Source organism: Anticarsia gemmatalis, chromosome 19 (genome assembly GCF_050436995.1).
Source record: "Anticarsia gemmatalis isolate Benzon Research Colony breed Stoneville strain chromosome 19, ilAntGemm2 primary, whole genome shotgun sequence".
NCBI classification, from domain to species: domain Eukaryota; kingdom Metazoa; phylum Arthropoda; class Insecta; order Lepidoptera; family Erebidae; genus Anticarsia; species Anticarsia gemmatalis.
This window is the reverse complement of record NC_134763.1, coordinates 11388313-11403892: the sequence shown is the minus strand read 5'-3', so window position 1 is coordinate 11403892 and position 15580 is coordinate 11388313. Positions and strand designations below refer to the sequence as shown.

At 39.1% G+C, this 15580-nt stretch overlaps 1 protein-coding gene across 1 annotated transcript; it reads left to right on the top strand.

Moving 5' to 3' along the window:
• Window positions 1–476: 476 nt before the first annotated feature.
• On the top strand, window positions 477–13324 carry SMC2 (structural maintenance of chromosomes 2). The gene is made up of 22 exons (XM_076126524.1): window positions 477–775; window positions 1138–1287; window positions 1646–1807; window positions 1990–2100; window positions 2400–2521; window positions 2739–2895; window positions 4864–5055; window positions 5397–5532; window positions 5870–6045; window positions 6422–6605; window positions 6733–6806; window positions 6951–7097; window positions 7480–7701; window positions 8040–8182; window positions 8486–8585; window positions 8822–8934; window positions 9184–9412; window positions 9791–9985; window positions 10427–10627; window positions 10948–11163; window positions 11481–11690; window positions 12089–13324. The coding sequence occupies exons 1-22, from the start codon at window positions 608–610 to the stop codon at window positions 12197–12199; spliced, it is 3519 nt and encodes a 1172-aa protein (XP_075982639.1). The 5' UTR covers window positions 477–607; the 3' UTR covers window positions 12200–13324.
• The last annotated feature ends 2256 nt before the right edge of the window (window positions 13325–15580 follow it).

Below are 15580 nucleotides of genomic sequence, written 5' to 3'. Positions count from 1 at the left end.
AGCAGGTGAGTCGTCGCAATCCATTCCTATCCAGTGACAATCAACTGAAGCGACCCAAAAATGAGCATGCAAAGTTATTTTTTCGTTGCATTTTTAAATCTCACACAAGTTTTATTAGAAATTGTAGGCAAAGCTGTAGAGATATTGAAAATTGAACGCTTAAACCACATTACCAAACATCAAATTGTAGAAAATTCTATTATAAAATAGAAAAAGCAGTTTATATGACCCGGGAATCTAATCAAAAATTAGGCGATCAAAAGAGTTGTACATATTGCCGCCTAGATCAAAGTATTTTTTATTTAACCAACTAATAATTCCTACAGTTTCCTTCAACAAATTTTATTGGAGAAATAATTAACTGAATCAATATTGCTAGCTCCGTGTTTTGACCGTCGTCGATAAAAAAGATTATTTCTTTGCACATCCCTAGTTTTAACAGATTGACAGATTGGTCAGTTTCAGATTTATGTCAAAACTGTCAAATAATATTGATTTTTAACGGCTTGGTTCGCGCGCGTACCGTACCCGGTATTTTTAAAGAATTGTGTTGTGCGTAATAATTTAGTTTAATATGTAACATTGCTGTGAGTTGCTAAACATCAAAATGCACATCAAATCCATAACGCTTGATGGATTCAAATCGTACGGCAATCGCGTGGAGATTACCGGGTTTGATAAAGAATTCAACGCTATCACGGGTCTCAACGGCACTGGAAAGTCAAACATATTAGATTCGATATGTTTTGTACTGGGAATTACAAATTTATCCAACGTAAGTACATGTTGCGTTTATTTTTGTTTGTAAACATGTCGCTTGGTTATTATTTTCCCTCCAATGTCAATTCTTTGTTCACAACCATCCATATTTATGAATTTCAGCTGTATACAGTTATTGTTTTGAACGTTCTTTCTAGTTACGTTTATGTTTCCTCTTCTTATGATAAAATCTGCAGGTGGTGACATTTATTCTATATGATTCTTATTTGATGAATATTGTAATAGATTTTTATTTACAACATTGTTAGCATTAAGTACCTACTTACTACTCTTCCGTCATCAAACTATTGGAATGAATACATAGAAAAATATCACCATAACATGCTGACAACATCTTTGTCCATATTGTTTAACCAGGTGCGTGCGGGCAGCTTACAAGAGCTTATCTACAAGCATGGACAGGCAGGCATCACCAAGGCCACTGTCAGCATCACATTCGACAACCGTGATAGAAGGCAGTGCCCAATCGGATATGAGAATAATGATGAAATTACTGTTACTAGACAGGTATGAGACAAATGCACAATAATTTCAAATCAAACTTGTTATTCACCCTGATTTTTAGTTTTTTAACTGTGTGCAATTAAAAAATAGACAAGAACCTAAAAAGCTACCTTGCTTTTGCATATTTAATGTTTTTTCTAGACTTCTTGTTCCTGATGTAGTTATGTTAGGTTCTAACAAAGAATGTACTCTTAACTCCAGTATTATCCCTTTACAGTAGAAATTTTGGTACATGTCACTATAGCACTAAATCCTTATTAACTTTTTCTTGTTGCCATTCATACAATTTTTTTTGTATTCGATAAATGAATTAGCCTAAATTGGCAGTAAATAAATACAAAAAAATGTCTACACTCTGCAGGTGGTGATGGGAGGCAAGAACAAGTACTTGATCAACGGTATCAATGTTCAGAACAAGAGAGTCAGTGATCTGTTCTGCTCCGTACAGCTGAACGTCAACAACCCACACTTCCTTATTATGCAGGGACGCATCACTAAGGTGCTGAATATGAAACCGCCTGAGGTAAGCACAGTGAAACACTCAATTGTTTATGCGAAACAGAGTATTAGATATCATTGTGGAGTGTAAAAGATTATGTTTTGCAGATTATAATAAGTTACAAGGATATATAAGGGATTGTTAATGCCTGATATTAATAAATTTGTTTCTAATAATATATACCTAACTTTTTCTTATCCTGTCAGATCTTATCAATGGTGGAAGAAGCAGCTGGCACAAGGATGTATGAAGCAAAGAAACAATTAGCACTCAAAACCATTGAGAAGAAAGATGCCAAGCTCAGAGAACTAAACGATGTAAGTATTAACACACCTTTGTTTTATCTGTTCTTAACCATTTTAAACTATTAACACTGTTGAAGATAATTATATTAAAATTGGATCTTCATAGAATTAAGCAGGTAACTTAAAGTAAATAACTCTAGTTTCTATGTACTATGTTCTGTCTCCAAAGAATTATACTGAATACTTAGTGTAATCTACACACCAATGTTGATATCTGGACATGAAGTGTTGGTGGTTCAGCGACTTTAACTTGATACCTAATTATCCAATACTGTAGGTAAACATGTTCCATGCATTGTTTATGTTTTCAGATAATAAGAGAGGACATAGCTCCTAAACTGCAGAAGTTGCAAGATGAAAGGGCACAGTTCCAAGAGTATCAAAAGGTTGTGAGAGAGTTGGAGAATCTCACTAGACTCTATGTTGCTTACAAGTAAGTTGTAAGACACTAACCAAACAAATATTTCCCATATATATTAACATCTGGCTACTAGTCCTATTTGCATTCTTTGGGGGGCACATAAAAAGTTAGTTTCAATTGTTGTGAATCAAGATAACAGTTGTTAAGCCAAGTTTTTCCCACTGGTTAAACAACTTAAAAACTATATTGACCTCTGACCATATAGTACATAAGTATATTTTGTATACAGGTATGTGACAGCAGAAGAGAATGCAAAAGAAGCAGAGAACAAAGTGAAAGAAGTCCAGGACAATATAAAGAGCAAGAAGGATCAGATTGAGAATAACAAGAAAGAAGTGAAAGAACTAGAGAAACAAGTTGCTGAGCTCAATAGGAGGTTGGACGAGGTAACACTTCAATATATATAAGTCTGTTAAAATCTGTGAGTCATATAAGTATTTGCCTCCCTTGGTTTAAATGACATAAAATTAAGACATAGGTTAGGTTTCCTGGGCTTTTTCCGCACTTAGCCTCTTAAATGGGCCTTTGTGCGTGTATCTACCCTCTCACATTGTTGCGTTGATTCACCCTCACTCCAGCCATCCTAGTTCCTCCCAGAACTTCAGTAGCTTTTTCAAGTTGCTGCAGGCTTCCTGGAGTGTTGTTGTCAATATTTTTGTTCGCGCTCGTTGGTCCGCCACGCTGTTGCATTCCACAAGTACATGTTGTGGTGTTTCCTCTGCCTCCATGCATCCTCTGCACAGAGGGCTGTCCGTCACACCTATTGTACATAGATGTTTGTTTAGGGGACAATGGCCGGTTAGGATTCCTATTACCTTGCGTATTTTGTCCCTTTTTAGACTGATAAGGTTGCGGGCAAGATTCTTAGGTGCCACCGGAACTGCAGCCTTAGTTTGCCTGCAACCTTTGCTGTTGTTCCATTCTTTTAGGTGTTTCGCTTCGGTGTTTCTGTTCAGCCAAGATTTAATTTGTGCTTGGGGGATAGGCAGTAGTGGTTCCGGTCCAAGTACTGTTCCATTTGATCCCCTTTTAGCTAGTTCATCAGCTGCATCGTTTCCCATTGAGTTGCTGTGCCCTTTGATCCATTGCAGGGTAACCGTGTTCGTACGTGCAATAGCTTGGAGCGCATTATGGCATTCCAGAACAAGGGCAGATGTTATAACGTTATTTTGTAAGGCTACAAGCCTTACTTAACGCATGGATGCACTATCCGAGACAATTTTTATTTTAAAGTCTCTGACATCTCTGGCTGCGACTGCTTGTGCTGCCTTAGTGATTCCTATACATTCTGCTTGGAAGATTGTATTTAGTTTATCTAGGGTGGCTGATATTTTGATATTTAGATCGTTCGAGAAGACGCCGGCTCCTGTACCAAGTGCGGTTTTGGATCCGTCAGTGTATATCCTAACTTCGTTGATGCCAGAGTCATCTTTAGATTCCTCTTTGAGTTGGATATTGTATCTTCTGTCAAAAACGTGGTGACACGGCGTTTTATCTGTAGGTGCATCGAGAAGTGCTATTTCCTTCAGGATACCTTGCAGAATTTTGGTGTGTGTTGTTTCTGGGTTCTGCTGCCATAGCCCGTTTGCTTTTAGTCTTAAGGCAGCCGCTTGTGCCTCCTCCTGTATAACCAAATCTAAGGGACTAAGGTTTAGGAGGTACTCAAGTGCATTTGATGGAGTGGTTTTCATGCATCCAGTGGTGGCTACACATGCTAGGCGTTGTGTGCTCTGGAGTTTTGTTTTTACCGTTGTCAGTTGTGTTCTGGGCCACCATACAACTGATCCGTAGGTGATAGAAGGTCTGATAACTGATGTGTATAGCCAGAGTGTTATGTTTGGGTTGAGACCCCATTTGTTACCAACCATTCTTCTACACTGGCCGAAAGCTATGCAGGCCTTCCTAGTTTTTGCTTCAATATGACTCGCCCAATTCAACTTGTTGTCAAGAACCATGCCCAGATATTTCACTTGAGTTGACAGGGTGAGTTTGGTGTTAAATAGTTTTGGTAGTTGGAGGTCCGGTAACTTCCTTTTGTTGGTGAAAAGGATTAGTTCTGTTTTTTTGGGGTTTACTGATAGTTGGTGTTCCTCACACCAGTTTTCTATAATCTGAAAAGCTGAGAAAAATTAAGACATGAAAAATGATTTGATCAAATTGTATTGTGAACTCATCCAGCATGGCGGATTTCAGGCATAAGGTCTCGCTTGGAACATGGCATTGCCTTGTTAAAAAAATACTTTTAATACAAAAACATGTTTATAATAAACTGTTCCTTATGTTCATGCTGTTACGTGCTGACCGTATTTTATTTTTAAGACCCAAGCTTATAACAGTCTACTTTTGTTGTATAGGAAAGTGGCAACGTTCTCCGCGAGTTAGAGACAGAGCTGCACACTCTAGAAAAGAATGAAGCCGCCGCGTCATCAGCTCTCAAGGGCAGTCGTGAAGCTCTGACGTCACACGAGAAGAGAGCCAGGCTGCTGGAGCGAGCCCTCAAGGATGATGAAGTGGCACTTGAATCTAAGAAGTCGGCACTTGATAAGGTAATACTAGTTTTCCAGAATTTTTGCTTGATCTATGTTAGAAAAGATAAAAAATAGTTTGTTTGCTTCATAGTATGAACTATAATGCTATATGAAATACTTTGCAAAGACCTGAACTTACACTTGGTTACAATGGTGGACTTAAGGTAAAACCAGCTTAAATTGAAATAAATATAAAATACTTATTGGTTCCTATGAAGTTAATTCTGAGAAAAACAATATTATATTACAAAACATGATTGTTATGAGCCAATTATTAGGGTTGATGGAGTTAAAACAGTTATTTTTCTATCCAAAGTGGTTCTGTTGTAGTATTTTGAGGGTTTTACAATTTTATCCAGGTATCGTCCACATTCGAAAACCTACGCACAGCGAGTGAGACGAGCGAGCGTGCGCTGGCTGAGGCTCAACAGAAGTTCCTAGCTGTCAGTAGCGGGTTGGAAGGTGCCTCGGAATCGCTACAAGATCAGCTCATGGGTGTGTATTAAAACATATTTACTTAATGTAATGTAAGCTTGGTGTAGTGCTTGGTAATGTAAGCTTTGTACCATTAGGAATGTAACAATTTTTTTGGCGATCTAGATGGTGATTAAAAATCGTTGGATACTTTAAATTCCTAAGAACAGTTTGAACTGTTACCGTTACTGGAACCATTGAGCTATTGCATTTAATAAAACTGTAATACAACATTCTTTTTTTATTTATGGGTAATTGGAATTCGTTATTTAGTTGATAAAAAAATCGACTAAGGCTGATATCTTATATCTGTCGTTTCTCCTCTGGAACAAGCCTAACTTTAATTTTTACATCTCAGCTGCGAAGGCCGAAGCGTCGGAAGCCTCCACCCGTATCTCCCAGAGCACGATGGAGAAGCGCCACGCGGAGGAGCGCCTGCGAGCTTTGGAGCGAGAGTTCAATAGTAGCAGCGCGCAGTTCCAGAAAGACCAGGCCGATATACAACGGCAACAGGCACAACTTGATAAACTGCGGGTATGTACTGGAGATAATCTAGATTTTAATCGACTTATAATAAAAGGAAATGCGTAGTTTTGTAACGACATAAACATGTGTTGTGGTATTAATTAAGATGGTAAACTATTGATAGATTTTAATTACTGTTATTCAGGTTTGCTAAAAAGTAACTTAATTAATTTTCTTTTGAAATTGATTTTTTTTATAATTATTAATATATATTTTAACATAACAGAATGAACGTTTTTTTAAGATTTAGAGGGGTTTTAAATCTGTTGTGACGTAATACGCATACGTACGTATACGTATCCGTTACATAGTCCTTACCGCACGTTTCTTTCGCCTAGAGTTTCGTAACGTTTGCCACTTGTGTGACCTGTAGTATGTGTTGCAGGACGAGTTGTCCCGCATGAGCTTCAGCGAGGAGCGGCACGCGGAGCTGAAGCAGGCGGTGCGCGGGCTGCAGGGCGCCGTGCGCAGCAAGCGTGACGCGGCCGAGCAGCTGTCCGTGCGCCTGCAGCGGTGTGACTTCCACTACACGCCGCCACAACCGAACTTCGACAGCAGGAGGGTTAGCGGTCAGTACCATAACCCCTTAGATCAATTCAAATTTACGTGACAATAAGCTACGAAAGACGGATGGTACGGTAGCAGCGCTTTCTGCGAAATCATGTTTATCTAATAACTGCATTTTTTTTTGTTCAGGTACAATTTGCCGGTTAATCGATGTCTGTGACCCGATTTACTGCACTGCGTTGGAAACTGCCGCTGGCGGACGAGTGAGTTAACAAGTTTACGGAAATATTCCTCACCAATTTATAATTCATCATAGTAATCATTTTTTTAAATTTTAAGTAGACCATACGAACGTTCGAGATGGTTCTATTTTACTCGATATGTAATGAGTATGTTGTGTTGTGCAGTTGTACAACGTGGTGGTGGACACGGAGGTGACGAGCAAGCTGTTGCTGCAGCGCGGCCAGCTGCAGACGCGCACCACCATCATCCCGCTCAACAAGATCAGCGGACACGTCATCGACCCGGAGACCGTGCGACTAGCGCAGAGGATCGTACGTATAAACAGTATTTACCATGCAATATCTAAAATGATGGGCCATTTTTGCTTAAGTGTTAAGGTTTTAAAAGCTGGTTTCTACTTACAGCTATATGTAAGAAAATCTTAGGTTTACCTATAATTTGTTGCAAGGTCTGACGATTAGCTTTAAGTTGTCGTGTGCCAATATAGGCGTAAAAAATCTTCTTCGTTAGCTAGAATATTCAGAATAATTAAATCGAATATTGAAAAATGCCCATGGACTTGGTTAGCCGGGTATATTCAGGACCGTTTCCCGTTCCAGCAATAGATCCTTCCACAATAATGGACTAGAAATAACATCATTTCCCTGTAGAATTGCTAGCATTCATTATTCTAACACACTATTCTCCCCACAGGGTGGTGGTCCAGAGAACGTGCAGCTGGCCCTGGACCTGATCTCGTTCGAGAGCCACCTGCGGCCCGCCATGGCGTGGGTGTTCGGCGGCACGCTGGTGTGTCGCGACCTGGACACGGCCAAGCGCGTCACCTTCCACCCCAGCATCCGCCGCCGATGTGTCACGCTCGACGGAGATGTCTTCGATCCCTCTGGCACACTGTCTGGAGGTGCCAGGCTTAAGGTATGCACGTAGAATTCGTTTTCATTTTATTGGTTAGAGGTCAACCTACAGTCAATGCTGTTCGAGCCGACCGTAAAATCTTTGAAAAGGCGTTACGACTAGCCCGGAGACGATCACAAAATTCAATTGTTTATGATTTTGATTTCAAGAATTATTTGACCAACTTATTATCACGGTACTTATAAGACTACTTTATACAGTCGCTATCGCACTTGAAAGGTCTAGTCTAGTCTAGAAAAACTTAAAAGGTCACTTGCGCTGCACTCATTGCTGTGAGATGTGAGTGAAAACGTGCAATGTATTAAATTATAATAATCATAAATGTATGTTAATCTCAGGGTGGTTCAGTGCTGGTCCAGCTGCAGGAGCTAAAGAAGGTGGAACAAGACCTAGCGACGGGCGAGGCGCAGTTGTCCGCCAGCCTCAGTGAACTGGATAGTGTGCAGAAAGCCGGCGAGAAGTACACTACCACGCGACAAAAGTACCTATATCTTTAAAAAACTGCTAAAATAAAAATAAAGAGCAATGACATTGTGTTTATCTACCATAGTAGTCGTCGACAATTTCAACTCAAAGTCACTGGTGTTAATCGATGACTTTTTGAAGTTTTGTGTGTACTTCCACACTTCACACAATACACTTGTTCTAACAGTGAAGGAAAATATTATGATGAAACTATGCCTGCCAAAAAGTTCTTTTACATATTATTCCTTGAGGGCATGTAAAGTCCGCACTTTTTTCTGTTTAATTTCTCAAAATATTAACAAGCTGCTTTTGAATACAGATTCGAGGTGATGTCCCACGAGTTAGAAGTAGTGAAGGCGCGACTAGCCACCACATCTACTGCGCAGTTACACGCGGAAATTGAGAGCTTGAGAGCACAGGTAATATTAACATTTATACATAACTTTTATTTATCGAAAATCTGTCTGTCTCTGTGATTAAAGACGGTACTGTATGTGGCTGTTTATCACGAAGTCACGAAGAGGATTTCCAATTTTTATCAGAATGTTCTTGATAGTAGTATGAAGTTAAGTAAAGTACCCGGTATACGGCAATAGGATCCCCCCCTACTACACCGCACCGTCGTGTATTTTCTACTATATTTTGTATCTTTTAGGTGGCCGAGTTAACAGCCGCAGTGGAACAAGACAAGGTGACGCAGAAGGAGACCGCGGCGCGAGCCAGAGATCTGGAGGCGAAGGTTAAAGATATCAAGGGACATAGAGAAAGGTCAGTTACTTTTATATTCTCTACTTCAGAGCATAAACATGTGTATCAGAGTGTTCTGAAATTAATTCCGTTCTATCTGTTTTCCCACAAATATCATAAAGTTAAGAAAACTGACATTATTTATGTCTAACTGTTCGTTATGACTCTTTTTTGTATCCATTTTCTACGCCATTCTTATTGGAAACTCGTCGGAAACACCATCTTCTTCGACGGTATTGCTGCAGTCTTATAACATTATTTTGTGTACAGGGAATTCAAAAAGGCAGAAGAAGCGTTGAAAAAAGCCAAAGCTGAAGCTGCCCATCGCGGCAGCTCGTGGAAGCAGAGAGAGCAAGAGTTGGAGACGTTGAGGTTAGAAGTGCAGGAGCTGCAGAACGCCGTGGCGACCAGCACGCAGCAGCTCGCCGAGACCAAGGCTGCGGCCGACGAACTGCACCACACGCTGGAGTCCGCTAAGAAACAACACGTTGAGGCCACGGTTAGTACTGTACATGACTTCGAGGATAAAGGAATTAGACCTATGCAGGCTATGCTATCAACCAACTCGGAAGAGTTATTGGTAAAGGAAGTAGCTGTGTCTAAATGAGTGTTGTGACTAACATACGTCACAGTTCGCATCTTGCTAGTTGTTATAGTTACCGAGTCTGATTTGGAGACATGGTAGTTATTAAATTAATATCTGAGCATTATGACTAATATCTATATTTGGGTTTTTATTTAGTAATTTATTAAAAATAGAAAAAACTCGACTATTTGTAGAGTGTGACATGAGCAATACGAAAACATATGCTGCAACCGATTTTTGACACTAACTTTTACTCCTTCAAAATAATGTAACTCAGTCGTTTTTCTCCAGGACGCAGTAAAACAGCAGCAGTCCCGCATCAAGGCGCAGAAGGCGGAGATCTCGCACCGCAACAGCGACATCGCGCGCCTGCTGCAGCGCAAGGACCAGCTCGTGCGCGGCAGCTCCGACGTCGAACTCGCCATTAAGGAGCTGGACTATCGGATCAAAGAGCTGCAGGCTGAGGCCACTGAGTGCCAGAAGAAGGTAACATTTGAATAATAGAGATTTTACTTTTATACTTTATAATAAGTATTGAATATTTATACCACACTGTTAATAAATTTTCTGTGTTACCCGTAAAGAAGAAAAGACACGTTAGATATAGAAAACTCATTTCTAAGACATTTAATTTGGCAATGCAAAATATTGTCGAAAACAAGCATAGCGATAATTTGATATGTGCGTGTATCGTTTTCTTTGAGATCTTTTGCGATCTAGATCTAAGTCGATCTAGATCTAAGTCGTAAAGTTCGCGAGATGTATACCGGTTTAATTTTACCGTCTGCGTTAGGATTAGTTTCGGATGATCTTTTTGGATAATGTGTGGGAAATATGGCTTGCCCATCAAGGAATGTCGATTTTCTCTTACCGACAACAGTTGTATAGTAATTGTGGTCATAATAACACATTCCGTGTGTTACGCAGATCCGCTCGCTGGAGAACGAGCACAGCTGGATCGCGAGTGAGCGCGGGTACTTCGGCGCGGCGGGCGGGCTGTACGACTTCGCGGCGCGCGAGGCGAATGTCGCCGGCCAGCGCCTGCAGCAGCTCAAGGACCGCAAGGAGCGCCTGGCCAGGGGACTCAACGCACGGGCACACACGCTGCTGGGCAAGGAGGAGGAGCAGGTGCGATACACATGACGATTATTATATAGACCCACTTATTGTTAGGCTTCTTCTTTTATAAGTTCCGTTTCCGCAATATATCATGGGATGTTGCAACAACGGCATTATAACGCTGTGGTATATTTGAACTAGCCCCAAATGTCTCTGGTCTTCACCTGATTTCTTTGATGTTGTATCATAAAATAATATTGTTTACGTTTTAATTTAAACGATATTTATGTTTATTTACAGCAAACTAGAAAATGTTACCTGGCACACTTTTTTATCAATCATGACCTAAACGTAAGACAACAAATAACATTACTTTTCATTCTCAACAGTATCAAGACCTAGTCCGCAAGAAAGCCATCGTAGAAGCCGATCGTGCAAAGTTGGTGGAAGTGATGGCGGAACTTGACGAGAAGAAGAAACGGACGCTGGTGACGGCGTGCGAGCAAGTTAACAGAGACTTCGGCTCTATCTTCAGCACGCTACTGCCGGGCGCTCAGGCTAAACTCAAGCCGCCGGATGGACTTACTGTGCTCGATGGACTTGAGGTATGTGGGACTTTAGGAATATTAAAGTAATTTTGTAATTATATTCAGGTTTCATGACATTTTTGAAATAATTAAATCGTATAATTAATTTCTTTTGAAGCTTTCTCTAGAGATATAATTGTAAAAAAAAAGATAGATGTTATATTTTTTGTAAATTTTGGGATCGTTATGTTTCTTATTTGTATAAAAAATATTCCATATTATTTTTAGAATTTTCTGTGAAAAAATTCTATAAAAGTTCTCTTGCTTCCGCACATTTTTTTTAACAAGGCAAAATGACAAAACGTATTATTTGCTCAACCTTTATGACATTGCAGGTAAAAGTGGGTTTCAACAACACATGGAAGGAGTCTCTGGGCGAGCTGTCGGGCGGGCAGCGCTCGCTGGTGGCGCTGTCGCTGGTGCTGGCCATGCTGCTGTTCAAGCCCGCGCCGCTCTACATCCTGGACGAGGTGGACGCCGCGCTCGACCTGTCGCACACGCAGAACATCGGACAGATGCTCAAGGAACACTTCAGACATTCACAGGTAAGTCTACGTAGACAGAATCATATTTGCTATGTTAAAATTACTGAATTTACATCTCGTGGACTTCGGTCACCCCTTCCGTCCCGGGTTATTCTTCTACTGTAGTACACTCCACGTGTAGTTTCTAATGTTTACGGGAATATTGCCATACATATTTTTCACCAGCTTGTAAAGGATAAACTCATTTAATATTGTCAATCGTAAATAGCAAACTTACAATCGCTTGCTTAAAATTATGATTAGAAACATTAAGACAGTAAACATTTTAGAGGCTGCCGTGGTTTAATGTTCAACTTACAGAATTTGAACTTGCTCATAACCAAAACTTTACAGCTTACAAGAACATTATTTTATGTATCTTTTATTGTACAACCTAACACTTATAATTATTGTTTCAGTTCATAATAGTATCGCTAAAAGACGGTATGTTCAACAACGCGAACGTGCTCTTCCGTACACGTTTCGTCGACGGCATGTCTTCAGTACAACGCATCGTCAACTCGCGCTGAATACAACGTCGTTAAAACAAAACATTCAATGTACAACGTGTTTTGAAAAGATATCGTATTTATATGTGGAAAAATGTGAGTTGTTTAATCACTTTCTGATTATCGGAAATGTAGTAGATTATTTTATAATAAGTATTATAGTTAGCGGTCGTAGTGGGGATCGATTCTCAGGTTGGTTTAGTTATGTCGCATTTCACTAGTTAATGGTTTCACTCATATTTGATTGAAGTCGCCATTTTACGTTTAACAAGAACATTCAAAGATTAGTATAGTTTATCATCACGTACCTAAATTGTAAATATAAGTTTCATTTATTATAATACTAATACTAATAAATAAAAAAATAGTTAAGGGTTTATTTTTTGTAACAAAATATTCTGGGTCAGTTATGTAATTCTAATTTCTCTGTTCAATATTAATTACGTTCTAAAATAATTTAATAACAAGTAGTTTCTTTACGAATTAAAATTATTCAACTTACTATTTTGAAAAAGTAGGAATCAAATTTATTCCAAGTAAGCAGTTAGTTAAGTAACGTATACGTTAAGAACACATTGCGTGCACGTTATGCGTGTACATTTAAACCACATACATATAGCAACATAATATTTATATTATAGCAGTTTTCAAGGCATATTTTTACCTACGCTGTAGCTATATAAACGATGTTGTATATGACACTGCACAGCGTAAATTACGCAACTGGATTTCACGACCGATTCCGCGTAGGAGGAATTTAAGCCTTAGATCAGTCATGAGTAAATATATATTAATGTTTACTTGATAACGTATTATTAAGTTACTTTAAATATATAGCGATAGAATAGAGTTAGGTTTCGAGTAAATCTCGTTTTAAATGTATAATTGTATAGAATTGTCGTTCAGGGTCTTCTGAAAATGTATTGGACTATAAAACTTTCTAAAGAAAAAATGAGTTTGGATTTTAGGCCTTATTATTTAACGCTAAAGCGTTGACATATAGTTGTCCTTTTCTATCGTATTTTAAATTCGTAAGAGGGAAAGAAATGAAAAATGGGTGTGGTACAAGACTGAAGTTCAGCAGTGCTGTGGAAAGTTATTGTATTTTTTATGTTTAATGATTATATGGATAAATATTAATATGCATTTTGTCTTTTTATTTACGTACCTTTTGAAAAAGTATACCTTTTCATGTCATCCTTTCGAATTAGATGTAGGTGTAGAATAGAATATCATTCACTTCATAGTAGTCTGGTAAATTAAGGTCTTACATTTAAATAAAGATCCACATACGCTACCATTGCGGGTGTAGAAAGTTTTCAGTGTGTTCTGGAAAACTTAAGAACGAAGTAAGTTCTATGATATGCCTTCGAGAGTCGACCTGTGACGTTACGGTTCCGGCTGGTCAGAATAAATAATCTATAGAAAACATAGCACTTAAACAGCAAAAAAATACATCTTTTTAATTGCCGTACTGTCCCGTTGGGCTGTAGGTATATTATTTTTTGACCTCGGTCTACTAGGCTGATTTAGCCTCTCGTTATGACATCGTTATTCGCAATAATGTCAGAGAATACACCCTAAAAACCCCATAACAATCAACTTCCTTAAATTCCTTCGTTAACACCTGTATTTACCATAACTAGCTTCAAATAACAAACACATTTAGGACCAAAAATCGCTAACATTAGCGACAACATAACCCGCATCTGTACCCTTTATAATGTTCTAATGATCTGTTCATTACCATAAAACGTTGGTGATGGCATATTTCTGTAACATCTGGTCACCCCGAACACCCCGAACGGCCCCGGGTCCGGTCACCCCACGCGAGGACCCGCCAGTTATTTACGACGTCGCACTTACCCACATCATTTGTTTTATTATTACCGTTGGCAACATTTTGTGAAGATTTCGGTGTGAGTGAGTTTATCGTGATGAAACAATTAGTTAATACGAAGGTAAGATAGATAAATAACATACACTATGATTCGTTAAGATAAGTGTCATATGATTTAGAAGCTCTGAAAACTCAATTTGTCATAGTTTAACGATTGTTAATATTAACTTTTTGACTGCCTCTGTGGCGCAGTGGTTTAGGTCGCCACGCCGATACCACTGCAACGGGAGGTCGTGGGTTCGATTCCCACACGGGACAATTATTTGTGCGATCCACAAATACTTGTTTCGGGTCTGGTTGTGCTTTGTGTCCGTTGTTTGTATGTTTGTAAAAGTCCCCGCGACACAAGAGCAATTCTTAGTGCGGGAGTTGTCTTTTTAAAAAAAAAAAAAAAAGAAAAAAAAAAAAAAAAAATGTTAGTTGGCAACAACCAGCTTTTAACGAGCTTTCCGACGCATAGCTCAAATATTACTGAGTGCCCATCTGTCTTATACTATAAATCGCTTTAAAAATAATATTGATTTTATTTCAAAGTATTGTGACTCCACTTAGGTATAACAGTTATATTAGATACTTATTTAAAACTTAATTATCCTACTCAAGATAGACTACGGAGAGCATTAGCAATGAGTTTAAATTCGACAGTCAAATGGTCGTACATAGTAGCGTTGATTGGCCTGTGTCGGACAGTGGACAACTGCAATGGACAGACGCTGATTACCTTGCTATATTTGTTCTTCTGAGCTTCTATTTTAAGGTTTCAATCATTGTAGTTTAGCGATTAGTAACTGTCGACAGAGTAGCACTATTTTAACCGGGTTTTAAATGTATGGATCGTTTGCTATCGTTATCATCCCCTTTTCGTTGTAGTTTGTACCCATTTGAATAAGTTGTGATAGTATAACTAGCTCTATAAAAAAGTTTGTATTTCAGAGGAGCCTCCAAATGCATGCTCTTTTATAATTTATTTCAAGACCGTTGTTTTCCCCGGGCCGGTGTATAACTCAACTCCATAGGTACTTTCTCGTCGAAGTTTCCTGAATAAATCAACTAAAATAATGTTTAAAAACTTCCACTATAAATAAGAGAGCGAGTCGTGAAGCGCTCGCGACTGCTGAATATCAAAGTAATACGTTTATCTGAACTTATACGCGAATACAACATGTACGTTTTACACAAGTAATATTATGTAAATAGTCGGCAACACTCACTGACTACTATTACACAACGTGTCTGGAGAGTTAGGAGAGTATGAGCTGCAACTCCGCCGCGCACATTTATCGTGTGTAAAAATTCTATTACTCGTGCACTATAAACATTTTCTCGCAAGTCTGCCCCCACCTGACTCGCGGGAAATAAAACTTTTACTATTCGAAGCCGCGGCTTTAATATCTGAAATTGATCGCGTACGCGTCCGCGCCCCGGCGACGCGATATAATATGCTACTTTATTGGCAGTGCAATAAAACTGCTTCGTTGAACATTAGCGTCGCCACACCGGTC

Bases quoted from the DNA above. Each gene is read 5' to 3' on its own strand.
- SMC2 (XM_076126524.1), top strand. From the start codon at position 608: ATGCACATCAAATCCATAACGCTTGATGGATTCAAATCGTACGGCAAT. The intron at 8,935-9,183 runs GTCAGTTACTTT...TTTTGTGTACAG, and splicing joins ATCAAGGGACATAGAGAAAG to GGAATTCAAAAAGGCAGAAG. The intron at 11,691-12,088 runs GTAAGTCTACGT...TTATTGTTTCAG, and splicing joins AACACTTCAGACATTCACAG to TTCATAATAGTATCGCTAAA.